This window comes from Lissotriton vulgaris, chromosome 1_1, assembly GCF_964263255.1.
Source record: "Lissotriton vulgaris chromosome 1_1, aLisVul1.2, whole genome shotgun sequence".
Classification (NCBI taxonomy): domain Eukaryota; kingdom Metazoa; phylum Chordata; class Amphibia; order Caudata; family Salamandridae; genus Lissotriton; species Lissotriton vulgaris.
In genome coordinates this window covers 2,030,289,335-2,030,311,730 of record NC_141685.1, presented here as the reverse complement: position 1 = coordinate 2,030,311,730, position 22,396 = coordinate 2,030,289,335, and the positions used below count along the sequence as shown (strand labels likewise).

The 22,396-nt window shown below is 43.7% G+C and overlaps 1 protein-coding gene across 2 annotated transcripts in view; it reads left to right on the top strand.

Moving 5' to 3' along the window:
- Window positions 1-22,396, top strand: part of IRAG2 (inositol 1,4,5-triphosphate receptor associated 2) — a 1,414,859-nt gene that overhangs the window by 553,001 nt on the left and 839,462 nt on the right. For both annotated transcript variants that reach the window (XM_086920312.1, XM_086920307.1), the window contains exon 9: window positions 4,191-4,268. In XM_086920312.1, coding sequence (XP_086776438.1) covers window positions 4,191-4,268 — 78 coding nt within the window. The remainder of the gene's footprint in view (window positions 1-4,190; window positions 4,269-22,396) is intronic.

The window sequence follows — 22,396 nt, the reverse complement described above, 5'->3', positions numbered from 1 at the left end:
AAATGTGTCCTTTGCTCTGTGGAAAGGAAACTTTAGATGCGTGTCCTTGCAAATAAAATGTTTTCTTAAGCTACATATATTTCTACTTCCATGGACTAAATACCTTCATGTGTACAGCTATAGAAAGACATATGCTTCATACAAGGTAAACGCATTGTGATGCAGTTATGCCAACGAGGGGGTTGTGGTTACACAATAAAATGTTAAATCATGTTGACATTAAAATAGAAGTAAACGCACTACATATTTAGGTATGCAACTCCATATTTGCACATTTTAGGATTTGTTTTTAGATATATTTACTCGGTCATTAACTACAATGTACTTTCCTATCTCCTCCGACACCCACCCCCCACCCTCCCACTCCGAACCAGCCTGCACACCAGAGGATACAGTTTTCTGGGCACCAAGAGATGGCTTTGGTCCTTAGTGAGCTCTATATGATTGATTTCACTCATTCATTCACGCTGTCTGAGGGTTTCCCGGGGCTTATCTGTGCTTGTCGCCTCTGCTACCTGGACTGGTGTGAAGGACTGTGCAGAGAAACCTGGGGTTACTCAAGCTCGGCCGTAGTCTCCCTCGCCCAGCAGTGGGAATTTCCAAAGGCAATGTGTCCTAACCCCCAGCTGTGCTGCTTTCCCCTTCACAGCTGTGCCAGTCGTGCACCCAGACACTTCTCCTCGGCCCTGGCAGTCTCAAAGACCAGTGTGCCATACTTGCCCCATCTCCCAGGGTATCCCTGCTCCAAGCCCTGCCCCCTAAGCAGCCTCACAGCAGCTGTCATGCCGATCACCACCCCTGGCTCTGTTTATTGCACCCAGTCCCACCGCCTCTGAGTCACTCAACCTCTTCACTTCTAGGCAAGACCCCCTCACCGACCCCCAAACTCGGTCCTGCAAACTCAATGTAACTGTTTGTTTGCAATACCCCCTTGCTGTTTCTCTCAGCACCACATTTTAATTTTTCACTTCAGAAATACCATCCTGTTTACTCCTGTGCCACAGCAACATCACCCGTTTACTCCTGTGCCACAGCATTACCACTCCGTTTACTCCTGTGCCACAGCAAGACCACCCCATTTACTCCTGTGCCCCAGCAGCACCACTCCATTTGCCCCCATCGCTGTTCCTTCTAATCAGTGGTTCATCACGTTACATCAGCCGTCCCCAGTCCCGGGCACTGCCTCACTGACCCCGAAAGAGCTCTCCAGGCGTAGATGATATAGGACTTGCATATACGCAAGACCAATTGCATATTGCATCACGGACAATGGGAGTTAAGGTGGTGGCACGACATGGACAACGGGAGTTCCGGTGGCGGGAGAAGGCATGGGCAACGTGAGTGCGGAAAGAGGAAGGGGGGAGAAGAGGGCAACAAAGTAGTACTCACAGTCCACGTACCCTGGAACACGAAGTAAAGGAGCCAGTAGCTGTGGGAGGTGACAAATGACGACATAGCCATCATAAGGAGGGACTAACAAGCCTCAAAATGAATCGGAAGACAGCATTTATGGAAGACAAAGACATAAGCCAAGGAAAAAGATGGGCGGAGGGTGGGCGGAGCTTCCACAAAGCTTCCACTCCGTACTACATACCTTTCGAAGCGTGCAGCACATGCGCTGCTACGCTAGGCTAGACCTTAAAAAATTACGCACAGTCGGAAGGAGCGGGTGGGGGAAGGAAGGGGTAGGGGTGAAGGAGGCCCCTGAGCTGGTGCTAGGATTTCATCTTTTCCACTGCCTGGAGATTCATTATTTTTCCTGGAGGTTACTTAACCCTTGCTATTAAGGTGAGCAAGGGACGTATTAGCCTTGAAGCATGTTAAAGGTAATTTATTTTTCCATTCTCAACATGCAAGTAGTCTTCATATCACTGTTGTTTTGGGAATATCCTCAAGATGCCGGTTGCAGCCTCATTGAGGCAAAAACTAAAAAAGAAAACTCAGTCTATCCTCTAAAGGAAGAATGCACCCTGCTTAGCCCCGACATTTGAAACCCTCTCATGTGGCAGGGAGCAGCTATAGATTCTCATAGAAACTGACAGTCTAGCTACTTTGTTAAAGTTAATTTGTTCAGAGCAAAATTTGTGTCACACGCGTTCCTTCATTCAAATTAGTGGGAGTCCAATTGGGGTTCAGGTCATTCTTAGATTCTAAAATAAACGAGGCTCTAAGCACATTCTGAAATCTGGATTTCTACCAAAGGAGAGCACGATACACCACAAATAGTGGAGGGAGTATCTGATACCACCATTAGGATGCCAGTTTCTGTTCTAGAGCTGAAATATTGTTTCTCAGTGGATATCTGGTTCCTGGGCCAAATGCTTCCTATTCAAACTCTGACCAAAATGTGGTGGTGTTAGGAGCAGGCCGAAGTACCACAAGCTACATTCCACAAGTGTCCAGGTGCAATGTTCATACACATGCCCTGAGTTTGGAAAACATGCAACCAGTGCAGAACTCGGCAGGCTTCTGTCCTTGCCTACTGGACTGGAATCCAATATGGACCCATGATACAGCAACAAAGCGCCTGGTTGAATACCAGAAATGGAACTGACGATTCAGTATGTTTCAGTGTGTGCACTCTGTGATCTGAGCGCTCTCATGAGGGGAGGGCTGTTGTAGTTCATGCCTACTGCTGCTGCAGCTGCTTAAATACATGAAACTACTAATCTTCTATTTGATGAGGCCAATGGCATTGACAGAAGAGCAGTTTACGGACCTCTGTAGCAAGGCTTGTCTGTAACCGTGCATGCCTGCTTGAACGAAGATGGGTTATTACTGACATAGGCCCTGAGATCAGTATGCCTGGCACACAGCACACATCTCTAAACCAACTTCAATTTGTAAGGAAGTCATACACAAAAAAGGCAGAGGAGGAGAGTGAACATACATCTACCATGTCAGAGCTGCAGTCTAGTCAATTGGCGTCAACTAGTAGAAACTGCTGGTGTTGTACCCTTTAGGCTAGTCCTGTCATGTATACCCCTTTTTAAACACATTGTCCCATCCACACAACAATAACTGTTCTGAAACAGGTGACCTTTTGCCTAGTAGCTTTCTCCTGTCTCTTCAACACCAGGCTCTTAGTATTCTATCCTAATCCCTGTACCTGACATACATAAACATGTCCTTAGGCACAGAATATTTACTCTGTGTAAGGGTCACCATTTTTTTTCATCCTTGGCCAATAGCCAGCTGTGCGTGATCGCATTTGTTTGGAAAAACATTTGATTGTTTTCAAAACATTCATGACTGTTTTCAAAACATATCGGTTCTAGAAGAAACCCATGAGTGACCATTCAAGTATACAAGACCCTTATAACCCCTTCCAAATTAGAGAATTCCTTCCACACTGACACGGGGTATTGCATGCTGAATCTTCGACACGCAGCGGTCTGACATCTCTTGCGGAGTGTCTTCCTTGAAGCAGAGAAGAGGTCCTTCATTCTCAACCATCAGGTGAAGTGGCTGGTTCATCCCTAGGGGATCCTTGGCCAGATACCTACAGATATATCTACACACATATACGTGCTACACCTACATATCGAGGTTATGTACTTTTAGGCAAATTGCTTAGGGCACATCATAGGATTATGCAAAGGCTACTTTTTTATCTGAACTGCACATGTTCGTCTTTTTAGCTGTATGATAGAAATGTATATACTATGCACCATATTAGTACTTGCGATTTCTTTCGTATGCTTCTGTCTCCTGATCGTCACAGCAAATATGTTTACACAAGACTGATTCTGGACCAAAAGTACTTATTGAAAACGTCCTGATTGCCCTCTTGTGTACTTTCTGAGAATAAGGAGGCACACGTGACTGAGGGAAAAGTGCTGTACTGTTTTCCACGATCCATGAGTATTCAGGGTTGTCATGGTCAGTGGTTGCACCTATGAAGGTGTCTGGTTGGCAGTACTCCATAGTCCTTGTACATGCTTCTATTTTAGAATATTAGGTTCATTGAAATATGTGCATATTTGTTCCCTAATCCTGCCTCGAAGCAAGCTTATTTTTGTTTGAAGGTCAGTATGTTATGTTCTTGTTAAACAATTGTATTTTAAGCTTCATTTGTTGTGTTTGCAAGAAATAAAAGTTACATTTACATTTCTTTTGTTTGCATTGAGAGAAATGTTTATGGTTACTAGCTTGTTGTTTTATGTTTAACGTTTTGTTACTTTTAATAGAATACTCAGTGTGCTGTGGATGTGGATAACCTTCAAAGGAAGATGGCAGAAGTATTAGGCAATGTTGCTGAGCTTCAAGTAAGCATTTTTAATTTAACATTTTAAGAGCATCACCTATCCAAAGACCAAATTAGCACAAGGTCTAGATTATCTGCTGAAATCGCAAAAGAAAAATAGAATCGCATACACAGCTCCTGTTCCATGACGTATGAATTTACACCAAGCTTAAGTAGATTTTTCACTAGATCTAATAAGAAGGATTCTTCAAATGAGTTTATGGGTGAGTTTTTTTTCTGTTTAAGACTCATTCTTAGAGCGTTTGTATGGTGATGCTGGAAATGAAGGATCAGCCTTGTCTGGGTTCAGCCCAGACAGGCACATTGCATCAATACTTGAGTGAGGGGAAAGAATTTCTGAGTTGGCATTTGAGAGAAGGTTGGCTATGGCTTGATAATAGGTTATAACACACGGGAGGCAGGCCTAGGTGTGAGCTGTATTTGCCATTGAAAAGATAGGCATTATGTCAAGCACTGGAAGTGGCTGGGCACAGCCCTCCAGGTCGGCCATCCTGTCAAGGGAGGAGTCTCCTATCCCCACTTCACTCCCAGGGCCTTTTGTCCACTGTCTGTGAGCAGTACACATCTCACCACAGGGGTGCCCATCAGGGGTCAGGTGACAGCTAGACACTGTTAGGAAAGCTCTGCAGCTTCGCGGTTGTGGAATGAACTCCTGATCGATCTTAGAGAGACCAAGAACTTGCTGCACTTTGGAAAAAAAGCTGAAAACTTGGCTTTTCCCTAGGGAATAGTGTAACGTAGCTTCAGTTCTAACTATTTTCATTGTGTATGGTTGGACATACGCACAGTGGAATGCATGTTAATCTCAGCACCAGGATACCAGTGGGGTGACAGTGCGCTATATAAGTTTGGCTTACATTACAGTACTACCAATACCACCACCTCAGTGCATCTCGCTCACTAGTAATAGCAGGGGCACTGCACGAGGTCGGAGCTGCAGCCGACACCATTACTCCCTCCCTCCATGCCTGCCATTAAGCACAGCCCACCATGCACCAGGAGGTGAAGCCAGGACCCTACTACAGCTGGAGTGTCTTTTATTAGGCCAAAGATAGCAATGACAATACACAATCCCACACTGCACACTCTAATCACGGAGAGGGTGGAAATAGCCCACCTCCTGCTCTTCTTCCTGAGCCGCGACAGTGTAATCACAGAGCGAACGGTGTTGGAGGGTTTTCTTTGTGTTTATAGCTCAGATCATATCTAACTCTCACTTCACACTTTGTGTCTGTGTAAGGTACAAGACTTACACATCTTCACTACTTTGAAGACGTCGCAGGCCCGTCTCTTCCTCTGATATTTACAATCGAACAAACTGTCGAGAAGGCCCTTTATTGCAATGCAATAGGTCTTGCATTTAAGAAAGTTTAAGCTATTAGTATTGTAAATGACAATGGCTTTTATTTGTTTTAAAACCCAAAACATAAATAAAAGGCATTGTCATTTACAATGCCAATGTCAAAAACTCGCATACATACAAGACCTATTGTAACAAAGTAGGATTCATCCAGGATAAGGTTGATATGTAGTATTTATTCAGCCCCAACCAACAGTCAGCTAACAACTGACAAATATGGAACTTTCACATTAGATGAACATTGGTGACAGATGGTTCCAAGCTCTAAGTTCTAGCATGGAACCAGACCACCACACAGAGACAGGTCATCACACTTCTCCCTCTTAAACACTAAACAGGTTTACATGTCCAGCAATAAAATAAGCAACAGAAACATATGAAGAAACAATAGAAAGGGTTCCTACACGTAATCACGCAAGTGAACAGGAGGCCTGCGTACTCTCACACTTACGAGAAGAATCTGTATACAAATCTGGAACAACAATATTATCTTCACATTTCCCTTTTCCCCCAAAATGAGAAACACAACTATTGTTCCAGATACGACCATCCTCCGTCTTTACAGCATTTTTGAAAATCTTTACAATGGTTCTAGGAACAAAAAACTTTGACCAATTTTGACAACCCACTGGAGCCCTAATCTTTACCTCTTCCCCCACCTTGAATTTAGATTCTTTTGCAGAGTTCCTCCTATCTACATAAATCTTCCTTTGCCTCTGTAGTTTCAATTCCCTTTCTCTCCATGCACCCACATCATTATTTTTTACACCCTTGTCTGCTGCCATCCAGGCAGGACATAAACAAGTATTTGGCGCCCTACCCTTGAAGAGTTCAAACGGAGTCTTTCCTGTAGTTGAGTGTGGAGAGAATCGATAAGCAGAAATTCTGTTCTGTAACTCCCTTCTCCAGTCCAAATTGTTAACCCATGCCAACTGAATGCTTTCCTTCAAAGTCTTGTTAAGTCTCTCCAAAGCACCATTTGCCTCAGGATGATACAAAGAAATCCTCTTGTGAACTATACCACACCTACTGAGATAATCCTCAACTTTCCCAGAACAAAATTGTGGCCCATTGTCAGAAAGAATAGAGTTCGGGTAACTCTCGCGCTTAAAGACAGACTCCAAGAAAGAAATAACAGAATCACTTGTAATCTCCCTCACCAAACTAACTTCCACCCATCTTGAATACAAGTCCAAAAAAACCAACATAAACGGAGTTTGATGCTCACCATGTAACGGCCCCACAATATCAATTGCAATCTCATCCCAGGGGGACCTAGGCAACCTCCTACAAACCATTGGGGAAAACCTAGTTTTCAAAACTTTATCACTTGCCTGACAAGAAGAGCAATCCCTAACTGTACGTTCCACCAACAAATCAATCCCTAGCCACAAGAAATTCATTTGTATGCGTTCTTTCGTCTTAGAAATGCCCAAGTGTCCTTCATGAGCCATGTCCACCAGAACACTTCTGAGATTAACAGGTGGGACTAACCTAGTACCTCTCATAAGCAAACCATCCACCACAGCTAACTCATCAGCAATCATTGACCAAGGTTTCTTTAGAGAACGAGACATATTTCCTTCCAACAATTTAATGACCTCCTTTAATTCCTCATCCTTACTCAACTCTTCTTTCCAAGCATCTGCCTTCACCGCACCCAAAGTAACGTCACACACCTTTAATTCACACTCAAAATCCTCTCATCACACCTATTGCATTGCAAATGCTTGTTTAAATACCATGTACCCTGCCCTGTGGGGATTTAAGACCTACTTTAGGATTGACTTATAAGTATTAAAATTAAGATTTAGGCTTGGCAAAAGTTGGTTTTGCTCGGACGAAATGGAAGTTTAAAACTGCATTGCAGGCAGCATTGGCAGTCCTGGAGACATGTTTTACAGGGCTACTGTAGTGGGTGGCACAATGAGTGCTGCCGTACACTAGTTTCATTTCATTTACAGGCCCTGAGTACTTGTAATACCATATAGTAGGGAGTCGTATGAAAAGGATAACCACTGTACCACTTGTTAGCAGGAGTAAAGTGTGCAGAGTCCTATGGCCAACAAGAATTTGTTCAACAAAGTAAGGCAGACATCTGAGGGAAGTCCATGAAACCGATGGTCCTTTCCAACCATGAGTATAACAAGACCTTATGGTGGAACATATATACCCACAACCAAACCTGAATAATCTAAAATGGCCTAAATTTGAAGATATATAATAATCAAAAGTGATGTTTCTGTTACTTATGTCCAGAAACGATATTGGGGCGTTTATAGCAAATAGATGACAGCGTGTGTCTGTTAAGGACCTGCAGCAGCTGCTTAGTTCTGAGTAATGTTTGGGAAACATTAAGTTAAACTGCAGAGTTTAGTAAATAAAAGGCATAACCTTTAATGCTGGAAATTTTAAATAAAGTGACAGCTCTGTAGTGTATTACGCATCTTTTAGTTCTTTTAGCCTTAAGTGGAACGCCATACTTGGCTATGAAGAAATCAATAATAAACTAGTCTAGGTGCAGACATGAATGCGTGCATTCCTGCTTGAGAAGATGCCTGCTAGCTTCCAGCTTGTAAAAGTCTATTATTGCTATACGTATGGGACATGTATGAAGGTGTATTTAAGCACGTTAGATTATTTCAGGGTTGAGTGTGAGGTCTGTGAGTGGAATTGCTCGTGTGCATTAACTCCATTTTGGGTTCCACATGTGTGAGGCCTCCTAAAATGGCCGGGGCCTTTGTGGGAGAATGTTAAGGTCTCTGCTCACCTGGAAGATCACTCTCTCTTGGGAAATTTCTGTCTGGCAAAACGGTCATCGTTTAGAGAGTACTACAAGTGGCATGTCAGGTATCCTCCTTTTAAAGATTGCACAGTGCTTTTTACAGCGCAGTGCTCCCCAAACCTTTTAACACCAGTTTTTAGTGAAGCAAACTTTCAAACCCGCCTAGATTTAATGGACATGAGGTAGATGATTGTTTTTAAACTAACTAGAATATTATGTGGTAGTGCACAGTCCTTCAGAGACCGCACATCCCATTGAAATGACCACTACATTTACACAGATGTCCAGTTTAACTCCTAAAACTATGTTGCACACAAATGATGTCAAAATCTGCCTACAGTTAATATATGGTTTGTGCATCACTAATTAGTGTCTTGATTTGTTTTGATCTCAATAAAATCTCTTTCCACTATATTTCAGAATTACAAAAAAATGCTTCGTTTTTGCTTTCCTAGCTACTGCATGTGTATAGTACATTTAAAGGTATTTACATTTTGTTGTTAAAAAAATTACTTCATACAGTCTTTTCTTTCACACTCCCCATATCCTAGTAAGATTGTCACATAATTCACTTTTCTTTCTCTTGACTACATAGAGAGGTTTGCACACTCCAATCTCCATGTGAAAAACAAAAGTAGCAATTTGTTAGAAGACCTAGCCTAACATAAGCTCTGTCTCTGAAGGGCAGCAGATGTGACTGAAGAATGTAAAGGCTTCTTTATTTATTGCTTGGACTTTCGTGATCCATGTCCCATCAGTGGGTCGCTACCTATACTTTGGTAAACACTGTTCTAGAGTTCTCCACTGTCCATCTGCTTGTGAGATGTGGCACTGTCTGAGTCTCAGAGTACTTTCACGTGGGTTGATTTAAACTGTCGCTTCTGAAGTAGTGTTGTGGCAGGTACACTGACACCAAGTAAAACCCATCCATTCTGCAAAATGCATATACACATTTGGAAGCAAGCCTGCAATGGTCAATGATGCGGTACCCATCACTAGATGGCGCCAGATACTGGGTATATTTTTCCATTTCCTGGGTAACCTTATTTTAACCTTGGTGCTTTTGCACTATGTGGGGTTGTTCAAGAAATTCATGCGATCCTGCAAAAACATCCACATGCCTGGCAATTGGCAAAAGTAAATGGAACACAAATCAGTCCTGTGCTAAGACTGGTGTCTTTTAGTTTTAAGAGTAGCAAAGGAGACTGGTATTCTTTAAAGAAGTATATTCACGGACTCTGGGATCATACAATTCTGCGGCAGCAACTTTTTTTAGCATAATTATGGATTTTCCGAAATTGTCACATAATCATGAATTTGCTCCATTTGCCGCATAATCCATCATCATCAGCTGCATAATCTGCAGACTTTTAACCCAAAAGATGTTTCTAGGGAAAATGAATCAAGTTACTAAAAACATGGTGACATGCTTATATCTGGTCTTTCAGTTACATATTTCTGTTTTTGGTTGTTGAACTGGTACAAATGAGGTGAATTATTTGCCCAGACCATCAACATGTGTTAAAAAAAAGAAATGACAAAATAATGAAACAATACTGTCACAAAATATGCTGCTTTATACGCATAATTTTCCTTTTCTTGCTGCATAATTTAGTCAATCCTGATGTCTTGTAGTTCCTATATTACACATACAGGACATGCGTATTCTGATACCATAAACTGTGGGTCTGGTGGCAGACTGACTGTTAGCTTGTTTGCATAAGCTAGCTCACAGTGCCACTATTATTTCCTCTTATTGGGGAGAGAATAGTTTGTGGCAACCTCTGAACATGACAACCCTGATCCCTCAGGATCATGGAAACAATGTACTACTTTACGCTCAGTCCCTCGTGCTCACTTAGTTTGTCTCCGAGTTACACAGAATAAACAGTCTGGGTGTTTCAATAAGGATTTATTGAACAGTAGTTATTCACATGTAGAATATTTGAGCTGCAACAACCATTAGACAGTAGCAGAGATATATGATTAGGAGTAGAGTGAATATAAAAGGATAGTACTGTTCTACCATCTTGCAATAAGCATGAATAAATACATGAATATAAAATGCAGGATAAAAGTATGCGTACTCCTACGGTGCCTATCTAGATGTACCCAAGTATACCTAGCATGTGAGTAGGTGTGAAGCCAAGAAACCCTCTAGGATTTAGTCGAACCCCATTACCTCAAGTGTGAGAATGTAGGAGCCCGTCCAGGGATGTTCAGACCACTGTCAGCTGGAGCGTCCGCATGCAGGAGCCTCAGCGTCTCTGGACAGTGTGTTGGGCAGGCAGTCTTGGTTCCCTCTGCCCAAGTCTAGCAATATGTGCTGAATTTATGCAGAAAGTATTTAGGGCTCCTTTGTCCCTTGTCTCATGTATTAGCCATTGTTGGATTTGAGGATGACGTATGAGATAAACCTTATGCGTAGATGTGGTGGGGTAGGTAGTGCAGCACCTGCCTAGTTTCCAAGAACCCTTATGAATATTCATTCATACTGTGTTAGTCTATTGATGAAGTTATTGGACTCAGGAGAAACCCTCCTTCTGCACCCATGACTGGAACTAGGTAAAGGTTCAATCCTAAAGGCTCTTAACTGTGTAGTATAAGGGGGATAATGTAGGTGACATTGTATTATATTACCCGGACCTATATTAGGCTACCTATGACACATAACACCCACTCCTCTTCCGAACAATCAATAATGGTAAAAATGTTAGGCAACTAATCTCTTTACTAGGTAGCAGTGCATAAAATACGTCAGTGAGCTCTGTAAAACTTTAAAGCAATTGTAAAAACACTAAAAAGGAAGAAAAGAATTAGACTCAGAAATTCAGTTGTTTGGAATTGTTACTTTAAGCGGCAGTTCTAATTGAGTCTGTTTATACAAGTCAAACTTCTGCAAGCAACAAAAGGCCATGCTTTCCGGTAAGAAGTGTACATTTTTAGGAAATGTTCCAAGTTTAGTCGCGTTTTGAAACCGAATGGAAATCTGAATTCTATTTCAGCACATGATGAGCCAATTCTAGATTAAGTGTCCTGGCTGGGAGACACAATATCTTTATTGCCTGCCGCTGCAGAGGACGGTCCTTGTAACACCTTGAAGAGTATGTCAATGGAGCACAGATGATATTCAGTACTGCCAATAGCGTGCGTAGAGGCAGTCAGAGCTGTAGTAGATACCTAGGTGGTCGTGGTCCCAGTGGCGGAGCTGACGCTCAAGCTACTTGTAAAAGCCACCTGCGGATTCTCGAGGAATGCAGAAATCAATAATGGAATATGCTGGGGACATTGCAGAGCATGGGCCCTCAGAGGTTCTAGTCAAGTATTTAAGTCCTCTGGTATGTCCGTTGCAAGTGTCAGACAGAGGTCCAACATGCAGTCTTCACTGCAAAACAGGCATCGAAGAAGAGGTAAGATGCAGTCCATCCAGTCTGGTCTAAAAGATGGGAACCAAGAGGCGCTCGGGCGAGGTATGTCCAGATGATGTACCATGCGTTCATGGTAGTTGCGCTCCAGGAGTGCTTTTGCCATCTCGTTGGTGATTGGGCCGTCCATTGCGTAGCAGATAAATGACAATCAGGATTCCCGCTATTGATAGTAGGATCAAAGGCAGACCTCCAAAATGCTTCCAAATACCGATTGTATAAAGTTTGGAATAACTCAGAGGATTGTCTGTAAGGTGATTACAAATCCTGACCCTATGGTCTTAAATAGGTGTACAATACCACTCGTATCAGACATGTTAAAGATACGACCCACCATTTCAGCAAAATGAAAGGGGCCATTTGTACCTATAAGTGCCTTTATCTCAGTCGAAGTTCTTGCAATCTGAAGATCAAAGGTCTATCGAGTGGAGGTTAAGGGTACTGTTTTCTGTAAAAGCATGGCTTTCAGTCTGCCCAAAGTATCAGATTGTATAAAGGAAACATTCAACAAAGGCCATAACCGTGCCTCCCTGACGTTACTTGTTGGGGGAAACAATACTTGCATACAGCAAGTAAACCTGGAGTTCACGGTGACCAGCTAGGCAATGCCCGGAAGCATCCGACAGCAACCGGGATCGTCCATCATCAAGTAACTCCCATTCAAGAGCTGCTTGAATACCTGTGTAATCACGTCAGCTGGAGTCCTTTTCATGTGGCAAGACAAATTCGCTACCGAACCATTACACGCTCTATGCAGTGAAATGTCCTGGCAAGCCCGTCTGCACCCGTCCACGCCTGGACCGCGCCCTGCGCCAGAACCCCTGGCTCCCACGAACGCCACGACACCCGTCTCCGCTATGACTCTTGCACCCTCCACGCACTCAGCACTGGACAATCCCGCACCTGATGCCTGGCCGCTGGAGGCGCACCCAAGGACCCTTCTCCTGCCGGAACTGCAACTTCACCAGCTTCCGGCCCGCCAAGCAACCGACCAGGAAAGAACCCAACTACCTCAGATGCATTCTACTCAACACCCGCTGCACCCGCAAACACGCCGTTGAACTCTGGGACCTTCTCGCCTCAACCTCCACAGATGTCGCCTTCCTGACGGAGATCTGGCTGAACCCCCCTTGGCACCCTATATTGCCATTGCCATCCCGGAAGGCTATTAGATAACCCAGAGGGACTGCACCAATGGAGTCGGAGGAGGAATTGCCATTGTACACAGGAACACTCGGAGTCTCGACCAACACCGACGACACCCTCATCAGGGCTGAGCACTGCACTTCTAGATCCACCCCAACACCACCCTCAGAGGAACCCTCTCCTACAGACCCCCTCGGACCCCGACCACAGTTCAGCGACTCCACCACCTACTTTGTCAGCAAACACGCCCTCGCCTCCACAGACTACATGCTCCTTTGGGACCTGAAATTCCACCTCGAGAATAACAATGACACCAACCTAGGGGTCATCCTCGACTCCACCCTCTCCATGACTAAGCAGGTCAACGCCGTCTCTGCCTCCTGCTTCAACACTCTCCACATGCTCCGCAAGATCTACAAGTGGATCCCCACCGAAAGTAGAAGAACGGTCATCCAGGCCCTCAGCAGAAGACTGGACTATGGAAGCGCCCTCTCTGCAGGTGCCTCGGCCAAACTCCTGAAACGACTTCAACGCATTCAGAACTCCTCTGCACGCCTGATCCTCAGCATCATTTGCCACAGCCACATCACACCCCACCTGAGAGACCTGCACTGGTTCCCCGTCACCAAGAGGATGACCTTCAAGCTCCTCACCCACAAGGCACTCCTCAACACCGGACCAGCATACCTCAACAGACGACTCTGCTTCTATACCCCCACCCCCCAGCCTCACCCTCTACACAGTCCCCTGCATTCCAAGAGCGACCTCCAGTTGCAGATCGCTCTCCCACCTCACTGCCAAGACCTGGAACACCCTCTCCATACACCTACGGCAGACCCAAGACTTGCTGACCTTCAGAAGACTCCTCCAGACCTGGCTTTTCGAGCAGTAGCAGCATTCCCACCCCCTCCCCCAGCGCCTTGACACCCTCACTTGTAAGTAGTGCTCTTTACAAATGCTATGATTAATTGATTGAATACCGGTGTAATCACACCAGCTGGAGTCCCTTTCATGTGGCAAGACAAATTCGCTACCGAACCATTACACACTCTATGCAGTGAAATGTCCTGGCACATGACAGAACCGCTCAAAGCGTTCTTGCAGTTTGTACCACTTAGAAACACTTCTCGATCCCCACTCTGGCATCGAAATCTATATGATGATTCCCAGGATTCCTTAATGTATTCCTTACCCATCTTTTCATATTTGCCCGCCTGCCTCTGTTCAAGGCAATATTGAAACTGAAAAGTAGTGACCGGTAGAGTTATGTGACCACTTATAAGCCACTTCCTTAGAAGGAGATTCCGCTACTGTAAATGGTAGTGGGTCCAGTTTTTCAGTCTACAGCATGGTATATTTTGCTCCCCTCTGTGCCATTTCAACCTGTTTATCTGTTACATTATATTCAGAAAACCGAGATGTACTATTTATAAAACGCCAAGGCACATAGCCTGCACGCAAAGATTGCAGTGTCCAGCTTTATACCATAATAGAACGTAACTGAGATCCCCCTTGTTGTATTATGGCTAAATCCTGTTCCAATATGTCTATCACAGAAGATACAATGTATTCTGGAGGACAAAGTTGTTAACCCATTTTCTACCCCTACTAGAGGTTTTTTTAAGTTAATATAGTCTATTTCCAGTATCCTCTCAGTGGCCTCTTGTTAAGATAATTTCCAGATATTATTGTAGGCAGCATAAATGGCAGCATATATGAAGCGTTTCTGATGGTGTTTCCTGGGACCTAGTAAAAATCCCTAAGATACATGTCTTGTAAGAGTAGGGCTATGTAGTGTTTCACTTCTGTGAGTGTTGAGATTTCTAGCCAATCAAGGCACACCTTCCTAACACTGTAGGATGTCACTACCCCCAGGTGTTCTCTTTGTCCATAACATGGATCTGGCCTATGGATACTAAACCCTTTGGTTGTATCCCAGAATCTTCTCGGACATCTGTTCATGTCTAAGGTCTAAACCAACCATTCTTTCCAATTAGGGTCTGATGTATTGTACTGTAAAATGTCATCTATTGCTGCCCCTTCCTGTGAAGTAGAATTTTGCCACCCTCCCTCTGTGATGGTGTTGTAAACTGAGGTGTGTTAAGGTCCTTGTTCTTGGCTAGTCCAAGACAGGATGTTTGTTGCACAGTTTCATTTAGAAATATCATCTGCTGTGGAATGAGGCATGCTCTAAATAGTGCTTCTGTTCCCTGGACTTGCCAGTCTCTAGAAACCCAGACTGTTTTTAAGTCTATTGTGTCCTTCCATAGGTCAAAACCCTGTTCAGACAGTTGGGCAATAAAGGAAACAGAGAAAAACTGTTTGGTGTTTGTCAACACAATTTTCAGTGCTGATGTTGGTGTAACCTTATAATAATAATATGAGATTGGGTCAGTGGTGTTAAACCCTGAATATGAAAATTTCTGTGCAAATGTTTGGGAACTGCTTGTAGGTGGTGTAGGGCAATGTTCCCAATGATGGTACTCAAAAACATTTCTAGGTGAAATAGATTTATTCATGAAAATTGTGAGCATAATGTTGGTAACAGTACAGTGTCATAGTCTGAATTACCTTCTAACATTTCAGTGTTCAGAAATGCAGCAGTTTTTTCTAAATCAGACAACATGTTATTAACAGTTTCAGAGTCCCAATCATCAGAAAATGTGCTGGAGGTAATGATATCACTTAATGAAATTTTAAATTCATGACAAATTTTTAAAAGTTCAGTAGGACCGAATATTTCGAAATCAATCCTGTCCCAAACGATACCATCCGGTATAGGAGCCGCTGTGATCACTGATGACAAGTCTCTTTGTTCATGATGAGACGATTTATGTGGTTTTAAAATCAAATTAACTTTCTGGGCTGTTGTAGTTATTGTCCATTAATAAGCATGCCAAAAGTTATAACTAAACCTAGCCAGAAAAGAAAAAATAGTATCCCAGTAATTACCCAGAGTTCTAACCAAGGCGATACCAGTGTAGTCTTTTTGAGAAAGTTCAGAAAGTCTTTAACTTGCTGTCTTGAGTGATTTTTGGGCTGGTGTTGTTTCAGGTTCACTTGGATCCAAAGGAAACCTATGCAAGTTCATGAAGTAGCCAGAAGCAGTTCTCTCAATTGTTGGAATTGCATCAGGATTTGTTGAAATTGTAGTTTGCTCTTGTCGAGGCATACTGATGTAGACGTCTGCATTTGGTCTAATTGCAACTTGAGTGTTTTGAGTTTCATTATGATGATGAAATTCGGGTTCAAGGGGAAGGAGTTCCATAGCATTGTTGCTTAGTCCTCCATTCCGTACAGGAGGCTCTTCAAACATGAGGAGTCTTTGTTTGAACTTCTTGGATTGAAGCTAGAGAAGGGTGTCTGCTACTGTGGAGTCCACGGGGCCTACTGTTTAGTATCTGCCACATAGTGTGGTTTGATTAAGTCAATTGACACAATTCTTTTCTCCTTTTTCCCGGCAAGAGGCACCAGAAGTACACTTCTTATTCCTTGAACTTGTACAGGCTTACTGTAGGATGGCCCAAATTCTTTCTTGTCTTCCATATTCTCCCTGACCAGATCCCTGACTTCTGGGATCTAGACAGGTCTTGTCGTAACTGCCTTGAGTTCCCCAGTGTCGGTCTGTTTTATGTGGACCTTACTTTGTCTTGTCCTGGATTTATTTAGATGCTGTAAAACAGCCAAACTATCATGTATATCAAATGGTTTCCCATCCGTCACTGCGCTTTCACAATCAGATACCCACATTCTCATCTCAAATAGATCCTCATATGGAGTGACACCCCCTAGAGAAGTTCTTGGCTGGTTGTTGAGGGCTCTCCGTACCCTATATAAGTGATTGTCCCAACTACCGTCCTTGCCTAATACCCTAGCTGTTAAAGATTGCTTTAAGTCCCGGTTATTCCTCTCCACAACCAAATTTCCCTCAGGGTGGTACGAGAGGAGTTCCGCAATGCTACGCCCATACTTACCATGGCCACTTTGTAAGCCGGAGAGCTAAACGCCGGGCCACGGTCACAATGTAACATGCAAAAAGCGTATGTCACTATAAAGACTTGCAAAACTTTTACAAAACTTAGAGCATCAGCCAAGCGCTGAGGCCATACCAATAGGAATCTTGAACATGAATCAACCGCCAACCAAGATATAATTGTAAGCTCCATCAGATTGTAGGGGGCTGCAGTGGTCCCGACACACACAAGCGCGAGGTATGTCTGATTATAATAATGGTGTCTGTGCCGAGCGTATTATGGTGGAGCCTTTCATCTGTTGGCAGATGTCACATATCAAGACTTAGTCTTTAGTTTGTTTTGTTAGTCCCGGCCACCAATAGCGCTGTTTCAATAAAGAAACAATCGCTGTAACACCAGTGTGCCCCGAGCCCAAACCCTTGTGTGCTGCTAGTATTACACCTTGCCTACGATCCATATTTGGTATTACTCAGTCCCCCAATCCAGGAATCTGAGCATATGGAATGTTGTGTGCATCTAAATTGTACGAATACTTGAGTGCAAATGTCTTTGGTACTGCTGAACTGCCCTTGCGAGAAGCAATGACAGCCACCTTTATCTCGCCGTCTATTCTCATTTTAGCCCGAGTGATTGCAGCTACGGAAGCCATGCGTACAGTCCCCTTTGCGGCTTCATCAGCCAATTAATTCCCTTCAACGTGAACGCCATCACATTGATGACTGTGTGTGTATCACTTGAGTCCACAGTAGTTCGTTTTTCGATTCAACTACCTGTTCCCATAGCATTTTATGTTGAAATGTGCCACCTTTTGCATCTTTGAACCCGTTTTGTTCCCAATCAGATAAGTATTCATTGTATGACTGGACACAGAAAAAAGAATCACTCACAATTAGTGTGGGTAATTTGTGATCCGTATTTACAAGTGCCAGTATCAGTGCTTTTAACTCTGCCAACTGTGCCTTGCAGTCTCCTAGAGTTTGCATTTTTCTGCAACTCCGATGGAACTTTCCTTGTCGCATGCGACCTTTAACGATCGCACACGCTGCACAGTATTGTTGCTTACTCTCTATGGCAGGTTGAGCAGATCCGTCAGTGTAAATTATATATTTATCTGATCTAGAGGCAAGAGTTCATTTGGTAGAGGATATTCTTGTTTGTATTGCAGGAATGCTTGTGTTTTTAGATTTGGACCAACTCTGTATTCAACATCCGTTGCAATAAGAAAATTAGCCCATTGTATCCATCTTGGCTGTAAGGCTTTTGCATTCAGAATGTTAGTTTTTGTAACAGCCACTAAACCTGGTACTGGGGTTATTACAATTATGCACTTCCCCTAAGCCAGTGCACTTTCTCTTGTTACAGCGGTCTGAACTGCTGTCAGGATTTTTTCTGTTGAAGTGAAATGCATTTCTGTGTTCATGTACAGGTGTGATTTGTATGAGATTGGTACGGTTTCGCCTTCATTGAAGGTTCGGTAAGTGTACCCGCATTGACCCTCCATTACACGGATCGCCAAGTTGCCTACGTTTAAGCGTGTCTGTAAGTGTTTGGAAGCGATCATGTCTTCTTGTAATGAACGTAGGATGTTTGAGTGTTCCTGTGTCCAATGTCTAACTGAAAAGTCAGGTTTTATTAAGTCATAGAAAGGTTTTACCCTTTCTGTGTAATCCTAATTATGTTCTGCCCAAATTTAGGAATCCCAGTATAGATTGTATTTTTTTTTTAATGTTTTTTGAAGTTGGAGCAGAGCAAACTTTTTTCTAAAAAGTTAGCGTCCAGGCTTTTTCCTTCACTTGAAAGCTCATATCCTACAAATAGGACACTGAGTTGGGCAATTTCTGGTTATTTAAAGTTACATTTGTAGCCCTCAGAAGAGAATCCCAATAATATGGAGTTCACTCTGGCCAAGTGCCTCTTTAAGTCCTTGTTCATCAGATAAATATCATCCCCATAGGACAATGCTTCCTCATGAAAACTTTGGAGTAACTCAGTTACCCTTGCTGAAAATACCCCGGGGCTGTTCTTATACCCCTGGGGGAGACGTCAAAATTGTCTCTGTGATCCCAATACGGAGTACGGAATCGGCACTTCTGGAGGTGTCAGAGGCCATCAAGGAAGTCCAGGACAATGGAGGGAAAGCGCTGTTGGTGTTATTAGATCTTTCGGCGGCGTATGACACCGTTCCCCATGACCGCCTCCTGGCAAGACTCGCGGAGATCGGCGTCCGGGGAATGGTGTTCAAATGGTTTGAGTCGTTTCTTTCCAACTGACAACAGATAGTCTGGTCCCCTCCGTACTCTGCCGTGGTGCCGCCTTTGGAACCTCTATATGGGCCCTCTGGCGGCAATGGCAGAGTCATTTGGCGCCCAGATTCTCTTACGCCGATGACACCCAGCTCCTCTTCACCTGTGGCCGGAACTCGGTCTTTGATGGGGAGAGCATCAAGAGCTGTCTGGGTGCGGTTTTTGCCTAATTCCAACTGAACCAGCTGAAATGCAAATCTGACAAATCTTCTTTGGCTGCCCTCCGGATCCCAGTTGGAAGGCATGGTGGCCAGTGGGGATGTATCCACCATCTGCTGATACCACGGCGGCTAAGAACCTCGGAGTCAAGATGGATAACTGTCTCTCCCTTAAACAACAGATTCTGGGCCTGGCTGGACAGTGTTTTGGGATTCTTAAAATGCTCAGGAAATTCCTTCCCTTCCTATCTATTGCCCATAGGAGAACCACAGTACAGGCTTTAGTTAGGTCAAGGTTGGACTATGCCAATGTGCTCTACCTTGGCCTGCCGGAGTACCTTATGTCGCGCCTGCAGGTAGTGCAGAACGCGGCTGCACGGGCAATCTTTGGCCTTGGCCGTGGCTCCCATGCCGCTGGACTTTTGAAGTCTCTTCATTGGCTACCAATTCGGAAGCGCATCATGTTTAAGGCTCTCACCACCACGTTTAAGGCACTCCACGGTACCGGTGCAATCTATCTGAGGAAGAGAATTGGTTTTCACCATCCGGCCAGAGCCTTACGCTCGTCATCACTGTCTCTGGCCTCGGTCCCGAAAATTAGGCGTGCCCGGATCGGGGGTCGCTCTTTTAAATATCTTGCACCTCGGGCAAGGAATGCCCTGCCGCTGTTCTTAGGAAAGAGTGATAATTTAGTGTCTTTTCGGAAAGAGCTCAAAACGTGGCTTTTCTGTTAATAATTCTCCCTCAAAGCCAGGGTTTTGTTGTTTTAGGTCTGATAGCGCCGGGACACTCTGCCTGAGTAGCTGAGCGCTCTATAAAACTACAGGTAACATAACATAACAGAATGCAGTCAAATACCTGCTTTTAGGCGCTATATTTTGGCTGAAACCTCCAATGTTGTTTTGTAATTTTTCCGCACAATGTTATTCATTAGTGCAGCACTGTATGCATTTTGGATAGCGAATGTCTTTGTGCATGTGTTTAAATGTTTGTAATCCAAAACTAGACAATATGAGGTTTTGATGCGGAAAACATAGGATTTTTGATTGGTGAGGTACATGTTTCAATGACCCCTTGATATTCAAGTTGATCTAAGAGTGCCCTGACCTGTTTTTTAGCTTCTTGCTTTATTAGGTATTGCCTTTGTTCATTTGGTGAAGATTTTAACGGGATCTTGTGGTAGGTTGAATCCTCATCCCACCTGGCATGATTTTTATACAATGCTGGAGTTAGGTCTACTGCCTACTCCCGTGCATATGCATGTTTAAGATGTGGAGGAACAAGGTCAGAGAATGCTGGAAGAATTGCATCTTCTCCCCCTATGGCACTCCATAACGAATGCTGGCGGCCAATCTTGTTCTGCTAATAGGATGTCCATAACCAGATGACCGATTTTCCCAAAAGAGACCTTTAACTTTCCTGGGCTTGTCTCCCTCAATTTGGAGTATTATTTCATGTAACTTATTTGGGACACTCACCCTTGTGTCTGGTGTTTCCACTGTGATGTGGTCATTCATGGCTGCTGTCACCAGAAATTCCATCCGGTTCAGGTGAGCCATTGTTACCTCTGCCACACTGTCTAGCATCATCAGAGCCCATTCCCCGTTTAGAAGCTGCGTCCTCGGAATTCTGGGCATGTCTGATCTTCAGGCCTACAACTGTCTTTTTATTAAATTGAGGTTTTGATTTTGGCTTGTCTTCTTGTTTGGAAGTATAGTCTTGAGCATGCTGCTTGCCTCTGGATTCTGTATGCTCTTCATTATGTTCTGACTGTCCTATGAGTTTTACGTCTGGTCCTGAAAGGAACGAGAGGAACATGTATCAGTATCCTTATTCCGGTCAGGTTTCCTTATGGTATCCCTATTCCTGACATTGTACCTATTTTCAGAGGGCTTTTGTGGAGATCTACCTAGAGATTTCTCTAAAAATGTGTTGTCCTTTATTATCTCACTTCTTTTTAGAAGAAGCATGTGTCTGCTTTGAAGTGTCCTTTTCTGGACTTCCCATCAGTTGTGGTTTTAAAGCTTTCCCACCCAAACTGTCTCTGCCTAATTCTGCGTATGCAGTTTCAATTGTCTTGGGCAGTTCGTGTTGTTGATCCAACAGACTCTGCTCCTTTAGGCGTTGGCGGATTGCCACTGAAGCTGCTTCCCCTTTAATATTAGCTAGTATTATGGATGATACCTGGTCATCGTTATTTAATAACTTCATCCCTAAGTTCAGAGCAAGCTCTGCTCTGTACTCTAACTGTATTTGTCCTAATACATCTCATATCACCACTAATGAAGGAATATCATGTGTCCTGGTATATATGGCAGCAAAGACTGTACCCCAAGTGGTGCAGTCCTCTACTTGTGGTGTTATCCCCATGGGCAAGCAGATTGTTAACATTCTGTGTTTTTCAAACCGGGTAGTATTCAGAAATACTGCCTTGAGCGGAGTTATTTTCTGAGCTACCCAGAATGGCATTTGTTTACCTTTTGTGGGCATTTTGCCCATTACCACGTGTAACATTGGTGGAGTTATTTTAGTTGCTTACTCTGATGTTGAGTTCCATTTATTGCAACTGTTGTTGGTTGGACTGTGAAAGTCCTCATGACTAATTGCGTCAGGTTTCTGTAGATTTTAATTTCATCTTTGTGTTGTTTGAGTATGTCTGGCTGTGGCATTGTATCAATGTCAGGATGTGGTGTGTAGGTCACTAATATTGGCCATGTTGCCCCAACTCCTCCGTGCTGGCCTAATCTTACTCTGTGTTTTATGAGGGGTAGGACACCTTTAAACTAGTATAAAAGTCCCTGGTACGTGACTGGAACCTCTCTCCTCGCATGGACCATATTCCACTGGTGCATCTCAGTCTCTATAGTAGTGAAATGTCTGTGTTCTTGCATCTGCTTCTGGGAATGTAACCCATGAATAGAATACCTTTCTTTTGTTTGATTTGTGTGCCTCAATCAAAAAAGCTACTAAGCTACCCC